This window comes from Euprymna scolopes, chromosome 13, assembly GCF_053919585.1.
Source record: "Euprymna scolopes isolate OS-2025 chromosome 13, ASM5391958v1, whole genome shotgun sequence".
NCBI lineage: Eukaryota > Metazoa > Mollusca > Cephalopoda > Sepiida > Sepiolidae > Euprymna > Euprymna scolopes.
In genome coordinates, this window is record NC_136494.1 from 122,712,645 (window position 1) to 122,734,227 (window position 21,583).

The 21,583-nt window shown below is 32.9% G+C and overlaps 1 protein-coding gene across 1 annotated transcript in view; it reads left to right on the forward strand.

Moving 5' to 3' along the window:
- The window catches only part of LOC145292177 (uncharacterized), a 239,008-nt gene that overhangs the window by 143,115 nt on the left and 74,310 nt on the right, over positions 1-21,583 (forward strand). The window contains exons 32-38 of the mRNA XM_080138449.1: positions 694-747; positions 2,932-2,985; positions 3,296-3,385; positions 5,435-5,488; positions 13,357-13,410; positions 13,629-13,682; positions 17,794-17,847. Coding sequence (XP_079994575.1) covers positions 694-747; positions 2,932-2,985; positions 3,296-3,385; positions 5,435-5,488; positions 13,357-13,410; positions 13,629-13,682; positions 17,794-17,847 — 414 coding nt within the window. The remainder of the gene's footprint in view (positions 1-693; positions 748-2,931; positions 2,986-3,295; positions 3,386-5,434; positions 5,489-13,356; positions 13,411-13,628; positions 13,683-17,793; positions 17,848-21,583) is intronic.

Consider the following 21,583-nt stretch of genomic DNA (forward strand, 5'->3'; position numbering starts at 1 on the left):
ACTGCTGATGCAATTCTCTATCTATATAAGATCCAAGTACGTCCAAGGATGGAGTACTGTTGCCACATCTGGGTAGGAGCTGCTAGAAAGGACTTATCCTGCCTTGATAGAGTTCAAAATAGACTTTGTAGCCTTGTGGGGGATATCCTTTTCTCTTCCCTGCAACCTCTTTCTCACAGAAGAGATGATGCTAGTTTGTCTCTGATGTATCGTTATTTTCATGGCAAGTGCTCGGCTGAGCTCCATTCTATGGTCCCCCCTCGCCAAACTTTCACAAGAAACACCCGTCTAGCAGAAAACACTATCACTAATTTCCCCTACTCTTTATCTGTGCCTAAACCTAAACGTAGATTCCATGAGCAAAGCTTCTTTCTTAGAACTACATGCCCATGGAATTGCCTTTCGTTTTCCTGCTTTCCAGCTGACTACAATATGGTTGTCTTCAAGTCTAACGTAAACAAGTTTTTGATGAGCTGTTCCATATAAGTTAACAAATTTACCGAATCTCCCTTACTAACGGTTACTATATTGTCCAATTTCTACTGTACACTCTTTAACCCTTATCCTCGATTGGCCTCTTGGCCTTGATAAGTGGTGATGCCTATGTAAAAAAAAAAAAATTTTTCTGATGTAAATTTGATTGTTTAAATTTTCTTTTTATGTTCATGTGTTTATTCCAATTTTTTCTTTTAGGGTCAACCTGGTGATGCTGGTCCACCCGGAGAAATCGGACCTCCTGGTAATATAGTAAGTATTCAAGCAATTTCAAACTGTATTTTTTTTTATAACAATTAAAAAAGATCTTAATGCATTTGTATTTTCATATGTTTTATGTTAAAAACATTGGATTAATTCAATCGTTCTGATCTAACTTAATATTATGTCATACTAAATATTAAGCGTTGGTACTTATAAGTTTGTTTCTTTTCTTTTTTATGAAAAGAAATTCAAATGGAAGAAATATTTATCTAGCCATAGATGTTGTGTATTTCTTCATATATCATGCAATGCAATAATCTAAATTTCATTCATCCTAGAATTGTACAAAAATAAACTAAAACACAGAATTGTAATGATAAAAAATACAGCTTTTATGGATTACTATTTCTTGTATCCCATTTAAAGATATGTAAACGCTTCTTGCATCGTAAAATTAAACCACAAAAAAAAAAATAATAAAATGTCTATTTTGTGAAATATGATAGAATTTTAGGATGCTAGAACCCTTCATTATCTCCAAATTCCTTCTGCAAGAAAATTTATGCGTCTATTTAAAATCCTATTGCAAGAAACTAAAGAATGCTTCAGTTATTCTCAAATTCTACTGCAATAAACGAATTAATAATTTTTGTGACATAATATCTTGCTACATGAAAGGGGTTGATATTTTCTTGCAACCTAAAATCTTTCTAGTAAAACAAACCCCACATCTTGAAACCTAGCATGCCATATCAGAAATCAATTAATACTAATTGTTTTCTTCAATTAAAAACAAAAATAGTGCTGAAATCCTATTGATAGAGAGATACTAATGCTTATTGAATCCAAAACATTGATACAAAAATAATAATATTTCGGGTTTGCTAAAATCGTATCACTAAAAATAAATTAATGTTGCTTTCATTCTCTTCTCATTGCCAGATGTTTCTTGTTTGTATCTGAACGAGAAATTAACTAGAAACTCTGTTCTTCCTCGAATACTTTTTTATCATCTCATTCCGCTGCATTTTTACCATTTTTTTTTTATTTATTTGCCCCCCCCCGAGCAAAATATGACACAAGGTCGTTTTTAATGTGGAAGAAAAACCGACACTCCAAAATAGGGGTCCTCTGGCAGTTGCAAAAATAAAAATTGCCTTAGTATAGAAGGGTTTCCCTTACATTGACTAAAGACAAATTAACTTGAGTGTAGCACTTTTAACTTGAGTGTAGCACATTTTGTCTAGAGAACTAGTTTTTCAGCCCTTCCCCCTACACCTCAATCACGCCATCTGCAGCTTATATTTCGGTTTACCAGGTTAATCTGACATGTACTAATATAACCCTCGCCGAAACTCATACTAGTAAACCTATTCGCTAGTTACTGGTGTAGGATTCAAATATATAGCATACAATCCACTGGTAGTCACTTACACATTAAACGGTAGCAACTTACACATACCTCTATAAGGCCACCATTCGCCCATGAATAGAGTATTGTTGTCACATTTGGGCTGGTGCATCTGCTACTAATCTCTCACACCTGGACAGGATTTAAAGGAGAGTCGCCAACTGATAGGTCCTGAACTGTCATATAAGCTTCAACCTCCCATCGACGAAATGTTGCATCCCTCTGCCTGTTCTAGAAGTATCTTAATGGTGAATGGTCCGACAAACTACAAGCACGTGTACCCCCTCGACGTAAATACTTCCAACAAACCTGATAAGCAGCAAAATCCCACCCCTACACAGTAGAGATTCTTAGATGTAAGAAATCCTTCTCCTTCAATAGTTTCTTCCCCAAAACTGCTAGATTTTGGAACTCCATTCCAGGATTCTGCTTTCCCAACTGTACTGACATGCAGAAGTTCAAGTGTAATGTGAATAAACATCTTCCCGCTCGTCCCCCTACATAGCATCCCTGCAACTACTGTCGCCGATAGTAGCCCCCTACATCAAAGTGGCACTGTACCTTGTTTGGGTTGAAAATAGAATAAAAATAATAAAATAAAATAAAAATAAATGGTAGCCAATTACACAGTAAATGGTAGGCACTTACACATTAAATAGTAACTACTTACACATTATCTTGTGATATAAACAGTTTTGCTTTAATTTCCTATAAAGATGTATGACTTCATATTTGCAAAGAACATTTATTATGTACGTTAGTTTGAATGCTAAACCTTTGTTCAGGTTTTCTTTAAATGAATTTTGCTTTGTATATTTTAGGGCCCACCAGGAGATACCGGTTTACCTGGCGATGCTGGCACACCTGGCGAACCTGTAAGTATTAACAAACGACACATTATTTTTCGACATATTTATAAATTTTTTTTTTCATCAGAAATATTTCTAATCTTTAAATATGAACTATTTCTCAAGTGAAAGCTATTCAAAACCTTTATCTGGAAAATTTACAAAAGTAAAAATTTTATATTTTAAAAAAGACAAAAATAATTCATGTTATATTTGATTTTATAGTTTAATTTTGTAGAAAAGCATTGTTTTTTACCTCGATTTTATACAATATTTTTACATTGTCTTTCTTTTATCTTTGTATTTTCATTGAATATATATATTTTTTTTATTTTAGGGTCCCGTTGGACCTTCTGGAGCTGATGGACCTATTGGTCCATCTGGAGCACCTGGTTTCCCTGGTGACCGAGGTCTTCCTGGTGCACCTGTAAGTATTCTTTCATATATTATCATAAGAGAATAAAATGCAGTTTATTTAATGTTTTTTGATGCATAAATATTTTAACATTACGTTGCATTCAGCCGAGGACGAATTAAGAAAAACCATCATCCTCGCAAATATTTATTAATGAGAAACGGATTGCCTCCCTTTATAGTAGCTCTTTATCAGTTAAAAATCAGTAAAACCATATCCTCTCCAAAAATTTCAAAGCAAAACAAAAAAAAAACATTATTATCTGTTTATGGTTTCAAATTGGCTATTTTCTTTTATAATTTAAAAAAATAAGTCATGTTGAGAAGAGACTATAAGTTTTTTTATTATAGATTTTTTTAAATAAAAAAAAATGTGCAAGTGAACTGATATCTGTTCCTTTATAATTTATACAAAAACTTATTCAGAAAAAAAACCCCAATATGTTGTGTGTTGAATTTTCATTGAAAAAATTGTAAATTTTTTAAAATTAATCCTTTTTAGCTTTAAAAGGTTAAAAAAAAGAATTTACTAAAAAACTTGTTTTAAATTCGTCGTTATTTTGTTTTATTTTATTTTTTATTCATTTAATTTCTAATGTGCTTTAAAAATTTGCAACTCCTTACTTACTGGCCTAGGGTTCCAATATTTAACACAAACAGTTATAAAATAAACAGCATACAAAATCACCCTCTACACCATTCAATGAATACACAACTTTATGTCAATGTAAAACATTATATTTATTTATTTGCAGACTTTTATCCTTATCTTCTAGTTGTCGTTTCACATGGTTTCGACCAACTATTCCTCCGGCCTTCATCAAGTGATAAATTGCGACGGGATAGGAATGCTGAGCTTCTTAACTGTATCTTCAGTAATTACTGCCTTCCATAGTTGTTGTCGTGATTTTGGCCAACTAATCCTCTGGCCGGTTTTGGGTAGGATTGAAATCGCTATCTTCATACAATGCTCACCTGAAACCATAGAGATTTAACGTCTCTATCCACTGTGCCACGGGCTCCAAATTAATGGGTAGAGATATTGAATCTCTATGCTTCCAGGTGAGCATTATCTGAAGATAATGGTTTCAATCCTACCAAAACTGGCTAATAATTACTGAAGATACAGTTAAGAGACTCAGCATTTCTATCCCGTCGCAGTTTACCACCTGACAAAGATCAGAGGAATACTTGTCCGAAAAGTTGTGAAACAATAACTATGAGGATAATAGTTCGCAAATAAATAAATACTTTACTTACCTCAAAAGGATTCCAATGATAAAAATAAAACACTTTAGTTGGGTGATTTTCATTAACACTGGTACATAGGTTAAGCATCGACTTCTTTTTAACATTGGTGTTAAAAATGTTAAAAGTACTCAGTAGAAATGGAGAAAATTAAAATATTAATACATATGTCCGGACTCTGACATGACAGTTCTTTATGTTACCGTTGGTAGATCACGGAAAATGTTGTGTCCGAAAGTAAAGTGAAAACACTAGACTGTCCTGAAAACAACCTAGATATTTTTCTATAGTAAATTTGAAGAATCAAAAAGTTTTTGTAAAAAAGCGATCTGAACCACGAAAAAAAGCATGTTCACGAAATAAGTGTTGACTCCTCCAACAAAACATTCCCATCATTCCCTGTTTTATTATTGATGATGAGTTAAAAGAAATAAATAGTACTGATCATAGGTTTAAAAATTAATGATTTTGGTGATGAGTTAAAAGTTTTATTATTAATTTTTATTAATATATATGAATATGGACAGGGATGGCATTGGTAAACTAGGATTTATTTTCTAAAATAGGCCAGTGTCGTAGAGTGTTTGCAGTGTCAAAGCCACAGCACTTCCCTCCATATAATCAAATAACCTCATACAACCTAACAAAAACACGTTTTTGTTTTGTTTTTCATTTTGAATAATGCAGCAATGAAGTTGATTGTCATAAAGCATGAATTTTCAAGAATATTTTGCGGAATCTAATCTTTAAAATATTGTTTCATAACAGCTTTATTTACACAATCTTTTTCACGTTTATTTTCTTTCTCTTTTAGGGTAAAGACGGAAAGACTGGTCCAGCTGGTGCCAAGGGACCTCGTGGACCTTTGGTAAGTAATTCTCCAGAATTAATAATACAATTATTGCAAAAGAAATGTAATCTAATATTCTTCTTAAAAAGTCTCATGGTGAAACACGAAATGAATTTTGCTCAGAAATCGAATGAATTAAAATGTCAACATGTTTAGTCATTAGCCATAGGTGAAGACTATTTTATTTGAATATTTGTTATTCTCTTAAAATCATATCGTATAAATCCAAAAGATTCCATTGTTAGCATTGGTTTCTCCGATATTTTTCTAGTCAGAATTCTTTCTAGAAAGATATCAGGTACTTACGAGGAGGGACCACGAGAAGGTTGCCAATATCCTAAGGAAAAGTGATTTTTGTGGAATGAATTGGATTCGAACTTAGAACATCCCGATCGTTAATCCGTCACGTTAACAACTTGACCACCGTCACCTCTCACATGATTTAATGATTGACTATTATTGTATAACTGATAATCTATACGTCATTATCAATTTAGGAGCCATAGTAATGATTTCTGTGAGGTGAGAATGTCTTAGTTTCAGAGATTAAAGTATTCAGTTTTCGGCTCTACAAATTCTGAATATTTATTGTAAATTTAATACAACCATTCCGACTTCAAACAGGAAAAAAATGTCCACCTCCAAAACAACAGTCCTGAAGATTGGTTTTTGATTAAGTGCATTGCTAAATTCAGAAACCATTTTGTTGTACATGTCGATCTTCTGTAACTAGTCCTGTAATGGAGAACTTAATACCTGTAAAATTCTTATAGGAAAGTGATCGTCCACGTATAGAATGAATTTTTAAATTGTTTCTTTTTTATCGGAAATATATGAATGACAGTAATTGCAGTAATGCTTCTTTTTATTATTTTTAGGAGTAGATAATATAATTGTTTTGAAATAGTTTAAACAAAAGGAACAATCATTTTACAACATTATATTGCAATGACTCTATTTTAGAAGAATATTTTTGTAATAGTTTAAAGAAATTTATAGATTGTGATAATTGTGTTTACTGTAATACTAAAGATCAATTCATTTGGGTGCTTACGTAAAAGAGAGTAAATATTTCCACGAGTTATAATGACTTTATTATTATTCAATGTAGGGGCTTTTGTTTTAGTAAATAAGAAATCTGAAGTAGACAATGAACAATGGCCGTTTTATTTGTTTAAAAATCTTTCAAAAATATTCACACGTTTCAGTTATTATAAGACGCCATGTTGAATATAGTCCGAAGTGTGCTTAAATGCATTCTAGTATTCTGAAGAATGACTAAAAGTATTGTTGATCGCTATTGTTCATTCTCGAAAATCGAGCATTCTGATAATCTCTTATTCTTCAGATACAAACGTGAAAAAACATAGAATTTAAATGAATCTGAAGAACACTTACTTTTTAAAGCAAAATCTAATAAAGTATACGGGAAGGAAACGAAATAATAAGCGGTTAGGGTAAAAATAATTATACTGTTTTAGGAAGTCTGACGGTGAAGTGAGGAAACGTAGATGACTTAATGGGTAAACAGTGAAACCGTTTGTGGGATTACATATTGTCATTGTGTTTGAAATAAAAATAGTAATTTTTTCACATGAATGTTTGTAATGTATGCAGAGTTTCATGCATCACACATCAGTGATGCGCAGAGAACTTTTTCAGAGCATAACAGATGTACCGAGACTAAAACCGCTTTCAGGACTGCCAGCAACTATTGTAAAAAGTAATAAAGAACGCAAGAGAGCTGTATGTTCAGTCCGTTAAGTTCAAAGTAGCTGAGCAGCGGCTTGGTTCCCACCAGTTTTGGCAAATAGCAAACAGAATCCTGGACAGAAGCGTGTGCTCTATCCCAACTATCATCAATGGACTTGAGGTAATCTTGTATGCATCTGACAAAGTCAAACTCTTTGCCAAGAACTTTGCATCGAATTCCACCCTTTGTGACCAAGGCTGCCAACCGGCAATATTTGCTCCTGTATCAGAAAACGCGTTATGTGATATACAAATATCTTTACATGATGTTGCCAAACTAATCAAAAACCTTGATTCCAGTAAAGCAACCGGCCCTGACGGTATTCCAATTATAGTACTCCAAAAACTTCAACAAGAACTAGCGCCCATACTTACAAAACTATTTAAACGTTGTTTTAAGGAGAATTGCTTCTCATCACCCTGGAAAATCTCATCAGTATGTCCTGTATTTAAGAATTCAGGTGATCGCTCAGCTCCCTCTCAATACAGGCCAATAAGTCTCCTGTGCGTCTTGAGTAAGTTGCTGGAATCTATTAAATAGAGAAGTAATCAACCATCTCAGCAAAAATAACCTTCTTAGTGACATGCAATATGGTTTCTGTTCTGCTAAATCTACAGCAGATGTGCTTACAGTTATATCCCATAGGATTAGCGAATCTCTTGATGGAGGCTACCTTTCTAGGGCAATTGCTCTTGCCATATCAAAGGCCTTTGATAGAGTATGGCATAAAGGTATAGGTGGAAATGTCTTCTCAATTATTAAATAATTTCTCTCTGACAAATTCATAAGAGTAATGGTTGATGAGCAGAAATCAGAATCTCACAGTATTAATGCTGGAGTCCCTCAGGGGTCCATCCTGGGCCCAACTCTCTTCCTTATCTATATTAATGATCTTCCAAATCACATCCTTATATCATTCATAGGTATTTATACTGATGATACTACTATCTATGGTAGCACATCTAAGACCGTCAACGACCAAGTTCTCCCCGATTCTCTCTCCTCTGATCTTGAGCAAGTGGTACAATGGGGAAAGGGGTGGCTTGTTACTTTTAATGCATCTAAAACCAAGCTTTTATCTTTACATCACCAACGCTCTGATTCCTATCTGTCCTCAATTGAAATGAATGGCTCTCGTCTTGGGGAGGCCTCATGTTTTGACAAGCTTCTGGGCTTGACCTTTACTCCTGGTCTTAAATGGAACACATACATTAAATCTGTTTCCAAGGCTGCTGGAAAAATGGTGGGATCTTTCTATCGATCCAGTAGATATCTCACTGCTGATGCAGTTCTCTATCTATATAAGAGCCAGGTACGTCCAAGGATGGAGTACTGTTGCCACATCTGGGCAGGAGCTGCTAGAAAGGACTTATCCTGCTTTGATAGAGTTTGTAGCCTCATAGGGGATTCCTTTTTTCTTCTCTGCAACCTCTTTCTCACAGAAGAGATGATGCTAGTTTGTCTCTGCTTTATCGTTATATTCATGGCAAGTGCCCGACTGAGCTCCAATCTATGGTCCCCTCCGCTCCAAGCTTTCACAAGAAACACTCGTCTAGCAGAAAACACTATCAATAATTTCCTACACTCTTTAAACATAGATTCCATAAACAAAGCTTCTTTCTTAGAACTGCATGCCTATGGAATCGTCTTTCGTTTTCCTGCTTTCCAGCTGACTACAATACGGTTGTCTTCAAGTCTAACGTAAACAAGTTTTTGGTGTGCCGTTCAATATAAGTTTACAAATTTACTGAATTGCCATTACTAACGATTACTTTATTGCCCAAATGTTTACTGTACACTCTTTAACCCTTATCCTCGAGTGGCCTCTTGGCCTTGATAAGTGGAGATGCCTTTGTAAAAAAAAAGTGCTCTAATCAAAAAAACTGTCTCGATGGGGCACAGACCTATAATGCATTCCTCTGAAAAGAGTACTTTTCAAACAGGAGTAAACGAAGCAGATACCACTCCCTCTGCACATCTCTGCTTAAGGAAGTCCTATAAGTAATGAATATAAAAGATTTATTTGGGAAGTCTTCGGTTTTGTTTCTATTGGAAAATGTAGATAGAGGAGGAAATGGTCATTTTAGTATATAAAAGAAGATAGAAAAAAAAACAGAATATATATATATATATATATATATATATTTATTTATTTATTTATTTTCGATAAATATTCATAATGTTGTACACCTACAAGCACAAATGTTTCATGTCTATGCAATCGTCAACGCAGGAAGTGATAATTACTGCTAGTCGGGGAACTTGAACCCACGCAACGAAATCCACCTTGGTTTTGAAGACTAGAGCTTTTCCCCTCGGCCATCAGAAATTTACACTTAATGAAAGTGAATTAAAATCTAAAGAAGCCATGAACGCGGGCTTGTTATATTTTCAACCAGCCAGTAAAGTATTCTAAAAAGCAGGAAGTTATGCACATATATATATAACTCGACAGGGAAACTCGACTTTGCCCGTAATCGAATGAGGATTAATGAATGTTCTACATTTTCAATACATTTTTAACATCGAAATCAATGAAATTGCCCATTCGTCAATCAAATCGACTGATTACCTGTGAACCAACCGCAGTGCATCAGGGGGAAGCTCACATGTTTCCATCTCCACAGTGAATTAGTTTACAATACATTGCAGTACACATTGCATTGTATAGAATCTACTGTTTATTTTATGAAATTATTTATTATAATGTCTTGAATTAACGCTTAAAATACAAAACCGTGGTTCAATTGTGGTCTAAATGGAAATATTCATTTCGAAGGCATCCGTGTCTTACCAAAACCCTCTATTGATTTTATACTTCTGTTTGTGCAGTGATTACATTTCTCAAATGCACTTGTAATGTTAAGCTGTATAAAGTGTTAATTCGGGTCAAAATTGGACTATTCTTTTTTAATAGAATTTTTGGGTTATCGATTTTTGATACATTACATACTGAATATATTTTGATAGAAAACCTGCCTAAAGCCCTTCTAGACATAAAATATATTTGTGTGAAATTTCAAAAAAAAAATTGCTCAGCCGTTTTGGAGTCAATAAAGAGCGAACTCAAACACACTCACACACAGTGTTTACTCTCTCTCTCTCTCTCTCTCTCTCTCTCTCTCTCTCTCTCTCTATATATATATATATATATATATATATATATATATATATATATATATATATATATATATATGATGATTACTACTTCTTGACAGAAGTTTGCCATCTCTTCAGTTAAGTGTTGTGCGGCTGTCTGCACGTAGATGACTTTTTAATCCAGCTTTAGTCCAACATGAAAGTACACATATGTGACATAAAAACTTTCCTTCTTGTAAAGGTGGTCGCATGATAATATTGTGAATCCTTGAATGTCGTGTCAGACCAGTGATAACGCATGCTTCATAAACACAGCTTTGTTTTCGATGGGATTCCCCGATCTGACCACACACGTTTCTCCAATTTGCTAAAAGAGAACTGGTTTTGGCTATTCTGTGATTTAACTCAGCATTAAGCGTACTTAAGAGTCCTTACTCAGCGTACTACCCAGATATACAAAATTGTCTGTGCATTAAACTTCTTACAATCAACCAAGATGTTGGTTCAACATATGGCATTCCTATAAGAGGGGAATACATTGTCATATATATTTCATTGGGCTGATGGTAAGTCCAAAAGCTTTACAAGCCTCTCATAACTTTTTCATGATAATCTGTGTGTCTGTTTCTGAATGTGAAACAAGATCTGCATCATCTGCATATAAAAGTTTAAGAACAAGGTTCTGAAAAGTTTTTGACTTTGCGTTGAGACGTCTAAGGTTATCTGATGTACGAAACCGAAGCTTTACCCCAATATTGAAATTGTTAAAAGCATGCAGCAGCATCACAACGAAATATATGAAAAATAATGAGGAGCAAGTATATCACGTTGTTTTACACCGTTTTCAACTGAAATTGGATCAGACACAGATCCATTAAATTTCACTCGGGCTTTCATATTATGGCAACTCCACAAAAACTAGTAGGATAGCTTACTTTCCTAAGAATCTTCCAGAATGCATTGCGATTGCTAGTATCAAAAGCTTTTGTCAGATCAACAAAAACTTAATACAAAAGCACTCGCTGCTCCATACATTTTTCCATTATCTGTTGCGCAGAGAATATCATGTCCATTGAGCCGTGGCAAAATCTAAAACCACATTGATTCTCTGGGATGATAGAGGGACAAATCCATTTCAACAAACCATTTAACGACATCGTTGCTAAAACCTTTCTCACTGCTTCAAGCAAGTTAATGCCTCTATAATCACCACACTCAGATTTTGATCCCTTTCTTTTATAGATTGGGATAAATATTGCATCAATCCAATCTTAAAAGATAGCATTGCCATGCCAAACAGCAAGGATGAGTGCATGGACTGCGTTGATAATGTTATCACCTCCAAATAGCAATACTTCAACAGGTATCCCATCAAATCCTGGTGCTTTTCCCTTATTAATCTCTGTTAATGTGCTTTTGATCTCATCAATGCTGGGATTTAGGATGAAAAATTCATCATCTCATCAACGACCTCCTTTTGAGGGACACTATCAATAACTATATCATTTACTTCAGATGGATTATCAAAATGACCTTTAAAATTTTCTGTCCATCGTTCTATGATCCCCTCAGCATTGCTGAAAAGGGTAGAACCGTCTTTGGATTTCACATGTACCAATGTCGGAGGCTGTGGCCCAAAAGCTTGTCTGATTTTGTGATACAGATCTTTTGAATTTTTGTAGCAGACATCTGTCTGGATGTCTGCTGACATTTTGGCCCACGACTTGTTCTTCATTTGGCATGTTTCATGTTGTATTTTTAATTTTGCCTCTTTATGCACTTTTTTGCAGTTATTTTAGCTGATGCACAAACATATTTTGTGATCCTTTTTCTTCTCTTCCAAAAAATTGGTGATTGTAGAATGATTTTCATCAAACTAATGCCTGTTTGATTTTATTAAAGCCAAGAATTTCAGTTCCTTTGCAATATACTTGTGACTTGAATCGTTCCCAAGTTCCGTCGAATGAGATATTAATAAATGAGGTCGTAAGAGTTTCACCTGCTTCCTTTTCTTTTAATTTGGAAACATCGATGTGTTTAGGCACTTTTACTCCATTGGCTCTGACCTTATTTCTGATACACAACTTAAGTTTAGCATGAACAAATTTGTGGTTAGTGTCACACTCTGCAGACTGCATAACTCTTACAGTGCGCATATTCTGAAGATCACGCTTGCACATTATGACATAATCAAGAATATAACCATGTTTTGACCTAGGTGTATCAAAGTTATACACACACACACACATACACACACACACATGCACAAACACACCCACACACTAGGAGGCCGTCCGTGTTACACGGTCATAAAATATGCTTAATATAATATTTTAATTTATGCAGATTTCGCATTTTTTATTATAGAACCAATTCTCTTATAAGCCAAAACATTTAGCGATCCAACCATAGCTGCTACTGTTTGAGCTATCAACATATTGATAAGAAAACATTAAAAGTGAAGCTACTTTAATGTATAAATGTATACTAAATCGAATTTTTTTGATGGGTTCAAATCCTCTCTGTATAAAGTGTAGAGTCTGTAGACCAAAAACTGAGAGAGGAGTTTGATAGAAACCGTTCCGCACATACACACTGACACGGTCACTTATATATATATATATATATATATATATATGCATTACAGATAGATAGATAGATAGATAGATAGATAGCCGTGTGTGCTTGTTGGAATTTTTCATCCTAAATTCTACACAATTATGCACAATGTAGAAAATATACATAAATAGAACTCAGCGTAATAGTTAAATGAAACTATGTAAAATTAATAATTAATTAATGAAAGTTCGTTTTTTATTGGAATATGCAAATTGATTAACATTTATGAAATCGCTTACATATCCATGACTTAGTATATAAAGAAATTCGTTTTAATAATTAAAAAAAAAAACAATGGGCTTTTAATATCAATGTCAGTGCGACTAAAACTCAACATATATAATATAATATAATATAATATATATTCTGTAATTTTGAAATATATTTAATTCTTTTCTTTTTCTTATTTTAATAGGGAGACAAAGGAGAACGTGGACTACCTGGTAAATCCGGAGACCGTGGACCACAAGTAAGTTATTTCTCTTTCTACACATGGTATACTATTTTTATTTATATTTTTTTTTTTAGTAAATCATCGCAAAACAAATAATCTTAATTGCACTGTGCTATATTTTCTTCTCTCTTTAAATTTGCAACATTGTGTACACGTAAAAATTGCCCCTTTTCTTTGCTTTGTATTTAAATGAGAAATAAATAATAATTTTTCATTGTTTTTCTTATTGTCAGGGTCGTCGTGGTTTGATTGGACCCGCTGGACCGAGAGGTCTGAAAGGAGATCCTGTAAGTTATAGTTCACTTTATTTACTTTTATAAATTTATCAGTTTTCCACTCGATATAAAGAGTTACAAAATAATTTATAAATGGCTAAATCAGCCGATATTTCTACAATGGAACAAATGCAATTAAAATCTTAGGGCACCGAATGGAGAGAATTTTTTTTAACTAAATGAACACATTTTCTACAGATTTTAAACATATTCTTTATTATCTGTTTCGTACTGTTTTATAAAATTAAATGATTGTCCGTCTATTATCAATTAAAGTAATTCTAAGGCATTTGTTTGTTTAGCATGTAATTCGTTGTTTCGTTGAAATATATTGTGTTTGTGCCAAAGGAACAAGTGTGCATATGAGAGGCATTAAGTAAAAAATAAAACTGACCACTCTCATTAAGTAAAAAATAAAACTGACCACTCTCATTAAGTAAAAAATAAAACTGACCACTCTCATTAAGTAAAAAATAAAACTGACCACTCTCATTAAGTAAAAAATAAAACTGACCACTCTCATTAAGTAAAAAATAAAACTGACCACTCTCATTAAGTAAAAAATAAAACTGACCACTCTCATTAAGTAAAAAATAAAACTGACCACTCTCATTAAGTAAAAAATAAAACTGACCACTCTCATTAAGTAGAAAATAAAACTGACCACTCTCATTAAGTAGAAAATAAAACTGACCACTCTCATTAAGTAGAAAATAAAACTGACCACTCTCATACAGTAGAAAATAAAACTGACCACTCTCATTAAGTAGAAAATTAGACTGACCACTCTCATTAAGTAGAAAATAAAACTGACCACTCTCATTAAGTAGAAAATAAAACTGACCACTCTCATTAAGTAGAAAATAAAACTGACCACTCTCATTAAGTAGAAAATAAAACTGACCACTCTCATTAAGTAGAAAATAAAACTGACCACTCTCATTAAGTAAAAAATAAAACTGACCACTCTCATTAAGTAGAAAATAAAACTGACCACTCTCATAAAGTAAAAAATAAAACTGACCACTCTCATTAAGTAAAAAATAAAACTGACCACTCTCATTAAGTAAAAAATAAAACTGACCACTCTCATTAAGTAAAAAAATAAAACTGACCACTCTCATTAAGTAAAAAATAAAACTGACCACTCTCATTAAGTAAAAAATAAAACTGACCACTCTCATTAAGTAAAAAATAAAACTGACCACTCTCATTAAGGAAAAAATAAAACTGACCACTCTCATTAAGTAAAAAATAAAACTGACCACTCTCATTAAGTAGAAAATAAAACTGACCACTCTCATTAAGTAAAAAATAAAACTGACCACTCTCATTAAGTAAAAAATAAAACTGACCACTCTCATTAAGTAAAAAATAAAACTGACCACTCTCATTAAGTAGAAAATAAAACTGACCACTCTCATTAAGTAAAAAATAAAACTGGCCACTCTCATTAAGTAAAAAATAAAACTGGCCACTCTCATTAAGTAAAAATAGTACAGACTACTCTCATTGAGTACAAAAATTCTACTGACCACTTCCATTAAGTAAAAAATAGTACTGACCACTCTCATTATATAAAAAATAGTCCTGACGACTACAATTAAGTTTAAAAAAATAGTACTGACCGCCAACATTAGGTAAAAGCATAGAACTGACCCTTCTTATTAATTAAAAAATAGTACTGATAATTCCCATTAAGTAAAAATTAGTTGTCATTTAGTAAAAAATACTGACCACTTCCATTTATTAAAAATAAAACTGGCCACTCCCATTAAGTAAAATATAAAACTGATCACTCCTATTTAGTAAAAAATAGTACTAACCACTTCTATTATATAAAAATAGTACTAACCATTTCTATTATATAAAAATAGTACTAACCACTTCTATTATATAAAAATAGTACGGATCACTCCCATATAGTAAAAATTAGTAATGACTACTCTCATTAAGTAAGAATATAGTACTTACAACTTTCATTAAGTACAAAAATAGCTCTTACCACTCCCATTTATATAAAAAGAGTATTGACCACTTCCATTAATTAAAAAATTGTACCAACCACTCCTATTATGTACAAAACCGTACTGAATACCTCTGTTTAATAAACAATTGAATTGACTACTCCCATTAAATAAAATATAGTACTTACCCTTCCCATTAAGTAAAAAAAAGATAGTACTGATAACTGTCATTAAGTAAAAAATAGTACTGACCACTCCCATTAAGTACAAAACAGTGCTGGCCACTTTTATTAAGTAAAAAATATTACTGACCACTATGGATAAGTAAATAAATAGTACTTACCACTGTTATTAATTAAACAAATAATACTGACCGCTTTCATTAATATATAATAGCATTGACCACTCCCATTACGTAAAAAATAGTACTGACCATTCTCATTAAGTAAACAAATAGTACTGACCACTCTCATACAGTAAAAATTAGTAATGACCACTCTCATTAAGTAAAAAAATAGTACTGACTACTACCATTTAGTTATAAAATAGTACTGACCACCCATATTTAGTAAAAAATAGTACAGACAACTTTTATTAAGTAAAAAAATTAACTGACCACTCTCATTATGTATATAATATTCTTGACCACTCTTATTGAAAAGAAAATAGGACTAACCACCCTTATTAAGTAAAAAATTGTACTGACTATCAACATTAAGTATAAAGTCGTACTGACTATTCCCATATAGTAAAAAAATAGTACTGACCACCCCCATTTAGTAGAAAATAGTACAAACCACTCTCATTTAGTAAAAGAAAATGGTATGGACCACTCTCATTAAGTAAAAAAGTAATATTGACCACTAAGTAAAATATAGTAGTGTAAACTAAAAGCGAATATAAATATTAATATTAATAGTCCAACCAAATAAAAAAAAAAACTTAATACAACCAAAATAGGAAATAAAACTTGTCATAGAAGAACACAATTTAAGACTGCAATATTAAGATTTCCTGAATTGTGTTCTTATATATATATATATATATATATATATATATATATATATATATATATATATATATATATATATATATATACTAGCAGTTCGGCCTGGCTTTGCTTGGGCCCTATGTTTATAGCTTTATTTGCTTATGTATATATCAAAAAGTCTGAATACGTACGGTAATGCCTTTCTATAAAAAAAAGCTTCATTAACTATCATAAAGAAAAGTTGGTAGAGACCGCAGACGTCAAATATTTTTAACTTTGACCCCAATTTTGACCCCTTAACATTTATTGTTTTGGCCTAAAATTGAATTAAAATGTTTGATCCACTTCAAGTAACACACATCTAAAATTTAAAGTGTTTAGACTCAAAATTGGCGGAGGTGTTTGGTAGAGTCTGCAAAGGTCAACTCTGTAAACTTTGACCCGTTGCCAGCCAATTTTTCGCCCCAAAACTGATTAAAAAGCTTGCTGCATGTCTGAATACCCTTTATGTAAAATTTCAAATGTTTAGACCCCAAATTGACTTAATAGTTTGTTAGAGAACTTTGACCCCTTGGAAGCCAAATTTTCAGTAAAAAAATTATTTAAAGGCTTGCGCTATGTCTGAATACACTTAATATAAAGTTTCAAATGTTTAGACCAAAAATTAGCTGAGTAATTTCGTAGAAACCGCAGAGGTCAATTTTAAAAATTTTTTTAACCCCAATTATGACCCCTTAACATTTATTGTTCTGAGCTCAAATAAAATTATAAAGTTAGATCCACGTCAAAGTAACCTATATTTAAAATTTCAAGTGTTTAGACCCAAAATTGGCGGAGGATGTTGGTAGAGTTCTTAAACGTCAAATCGTTGAACTTTGACCCTTTAACAGCGAAATTTCTGGCCGAAAACCGATTAAAAACATTTTCCCAAATCTCAATACCCCTTATGTCAAATCTCGAGTCTGTAGACTGAAAATTGACACAGTTATTCAATAGGGAAGTGTACACAGACAGACACACAGACATCTTCATATATATATATATATATATATATATATATATATATATATATATATATATATATATATATATATATATATATATCCAAGATATTATTAACATTTTAAATATAATGTATTCATTTTTGCTTTTTTTAATTTTTCAGGGTGTTGAAGGTATTTCCGGAGAAGTTGGACCAGTTGGTCCTGCTGGACCTCGGGTAGGAAACATTATTATTATTATTATTATTATTATTATTATTATTATTATTATTATTATTATTATAATAAATATAAACTCTTCACTCGTTTATGGATAATTAATGTATTTACTAAAATGTGATGACAGGAAATGTTTGATCTATTCTTTTATTGGAAGGATTACTTAGTTCACTAAATCTTTGCATTTCAATATAAATGAAATAAATATTTTTTTTAATACCACTTAGCGAAATTTATCACAAACTGACACATTTTGTAATATCTTTCACATAAATAATGAAAACGGTCTTATGTTAACGCTGTACTGCAGTTTCACGGTAGACCCGATTGTCAGAAGCGTATTATTATCTCATAAATCTTTATAAATTTAAATCAAACTTCAAATTCATAAAAGCACATATATATATATATTTACAATGGACACACCACTTATTAATGCCTAAAGGCCACTCAAGGATAAAAGTTAATAAGTGTAAGGTTGTAATTGGGACAACACCATAGTGAATATTAGTAGTGAAAGGCGGGTAGAATTTGATTATTTTAGAGGGCAGCTTCACAGGAACTTGTTTACATTGGACTTGAAGATGATCAAGTTGTAGTTAGTAGAAATGTAGGTCAGCGGGGCAAAGCTAAAATTAATCATTCACCTTTTGCCCCATCGCTCCATGTGGAGGAGAAAGACTCAGGAAAGATCTTGGTCACTGCTAGAAGTATTAAAGTGTTGCGATAGACCTATATAGAATAATTACACGGTTCTGACGATCAGGTTTACCTTGAAGCTGCAATAAAATATTAAGATAAGCCCTGTTTTAATTATATATTATTGTTTTAAAATTCTATCTGAAATGATACAAATACCTTGATATATATGAGATCGTCTTTCTTGATTCCGCTTTGTTTGGATTTTAAGAAGTGAATTTTGTGATCTTCGTTTTTATTACGCTCATTGCTTAAAGTTTTTTTTTTATCTGTTATTTATTTATGAAAATATTAAAAATGTAAAAAAAAATAAATAACTATCAATAAGATGCCTTAGACGTTGGATGGTTGGTTGGTTGGTTGTTTTTGTTTTACGGCATATCAACCCTTTTCGGATTATTTAATGCCGAATCCAAAGATTTTGAAGAAAAAATTTTTTAATAGAATATATTTGTTGTTTTCACGTCGGTTTCTATTTAACCCATAGTTGGGACCCTAACAGGTACTACCACTCCGGGTCAGAGTGGACCTGGGAGCAATGGCAATTAAAGGGTGGCTTCCACACTCCCCAAAGCCCACAAGCTGGGACATCACCACTGGATATAGTTTAAGATCATATCCAGGACCCCCATTGAAGGACTTTTACCCTCTTCAGGGGGGCAGGCAGTCGGCGTATTCTAATGCCCCACTGACATTTGGATGAACAAAATTTGCGAAAATATTAAAATGCTGTGGATGATGATGATGATGATGATGATGATGATGATGATGATGATGATGATGATGGGGCAAGGACAAACTATTACAGAAAGTGAGGAAAACTTAATAAAAATACCAAAGTCTTTGCCATTATGCAAATAGAGAGTGCAATGTTTTGCTACAAAATTAACAATGGAAAAAAAGTAGGAAATGCAAAAGATTACTGACTTTATGAAGGAAACGGAGTAACTTGTTATATTGAGAAAATAAATTACCAGTGCAATATATTCAAATGAAAAGATTACTGCTATAAAATGTATGATCTGGCTGTCTGAAAATACCAGCTTCCTGATCTAAAATTGATGTTATTCTTTTTCTCCCCCTTTGTGAAACTCCATCATGTTCTGCAAAATAAAAACAACAATTTTCCTTTACAAAAAAAACAACAAAAAACAGAACAAACATCATGAATAAATAGTTGACGATATAAAGAACTTGAAGCATAAAAACATTTACAAAAATTACGGGATTCGACATTAAATAATACAAGAAGGGTTGATATGCCATAAAACAAGGCAAAACCTAAAACATATGAAACGATAATAGCAGTTTTATGCACGAAGTCTATGACTACCATGTTAAGAAAATAAAGAAACTTAATTGCTTGATCAAGATATTCTAAGATGGAATACTGCAGCAACATCGAGGAAGGTGCTGCACAGAACAGTCTTGACAGAGTACAAAATGAATTCCCAATTTAACCATACAAACTATTTCAACAGAAGAGATGTTGCTAGTCTCTCTTTATCGTTATTTCCATGGAATTAGAATGTGCTCGACTGAGTTCCAGTCTTTAGTTTCTCCTTGAAAGACATTTACAGCAAGAACTCGCTTTATTACCACAATGAAAAGTTTTTTTTTCTTTCTGTCTTCATTTATTTTGCGTCAGGCAGGATGTTCAATTTGCAAAGACTTTCTATTGGTAGAACATGTTACTACAGGACTGCTTCTCTAATGATTAAAACTTACTGTTAGTACTTCCATAGTGCTCTTCACCTTACCATCTCTTTAGCCCTGATTCTTTAGTGGCTCTTAGCCTTGATTAGCCCAATAATAAAAAGAAAAAGATGATGTACGAGGAGTGTTCAATGACTAATGCCTTACCTACTTTTCATAGAAGTAGCGCAATAGTGCAACGGAACTTGGCTCTATTATCATAGGAATTACCAATAGTTACACATTTCTTCCATCGTTTAATTCAGATTTGGAGACCATTTCCATTGAATACCCTAGGCTGGTCCTCCGACCACAATATGGCTTCAGAAATCAAATCTGTGTCATCTGAGAAATGTTTTTTTTTTTTTCAAAGACAATTTCATGGCTGAGAAAGGGTGAAAATCATAGGGTTCAAGGATGGAGTGGATTGCATAGCCACATTTCCATGCTTCTGATCTGGCGACATGTGTATTGTGAACCAGAGTGTTGGCAGAGGAGGATAGCTTTGCTGCTTTTGCCCTGCATCTTGATTTTGATAAATTCTCTTAATTTCCTCAAAAGTGAAACATAATAAACTTCTGTAATTGTAGTACTCTTTGCCAGGAAATTTATCACCACTACTCCATTCTGATATCAAAAGATTGTGAGCATGATCTTGTCAATAGAGGACTGCACCTTTACCATTTTTTTAGGTGCTGAGTCCAATTGCTTTCTCTGTATTGATTCAAGCTTTGATCTCTGGATCGTAGTGGTAGACCTTGGTTTCATCTTGTGTCTTTTTTAAAAATTGGACTCATCTTTTCACATTTCCAAATTCATCCTTGAACACTCGATACATTCTCGTTTTTAGAAAGGTGTCAGTAACCTGGGAATCCATCTGGAGAAATATTATGCAAAAGCAAATAGATTTTGTGTGAATCATGACGTCTTAGGCTATTTGGCAAATAATCACATCTCTATATTTGAAAATGACAATGTCAACTTGACTGACAGATGTCTCATCAATGGACAAAAGGAGCGATGTTGGTTCACTATGCCAACCGTTTTACATGTCATGTGATAGAGCATCATTACTATACATTTCTTTCATTTTATCAAATGTCCCCTGTGGTGTGCATCCTTTCAAATGAAAAAAAAAACGATATCACTGTGTGACACTCAACAGGTTCCATTTCACACCTGACTCTGTTCAAACAGCTGTAAATCCGAAATCACAATTAGTTCAAAGCTGTAATTTGTCTCATAACCCTAATCATAGTGGGTCAGAGGCATTACTTATTGAACACTCCTTGTTAATTAATTTTTAGAATAAATGAGTCAATTAAGAAATGACTGAATAAA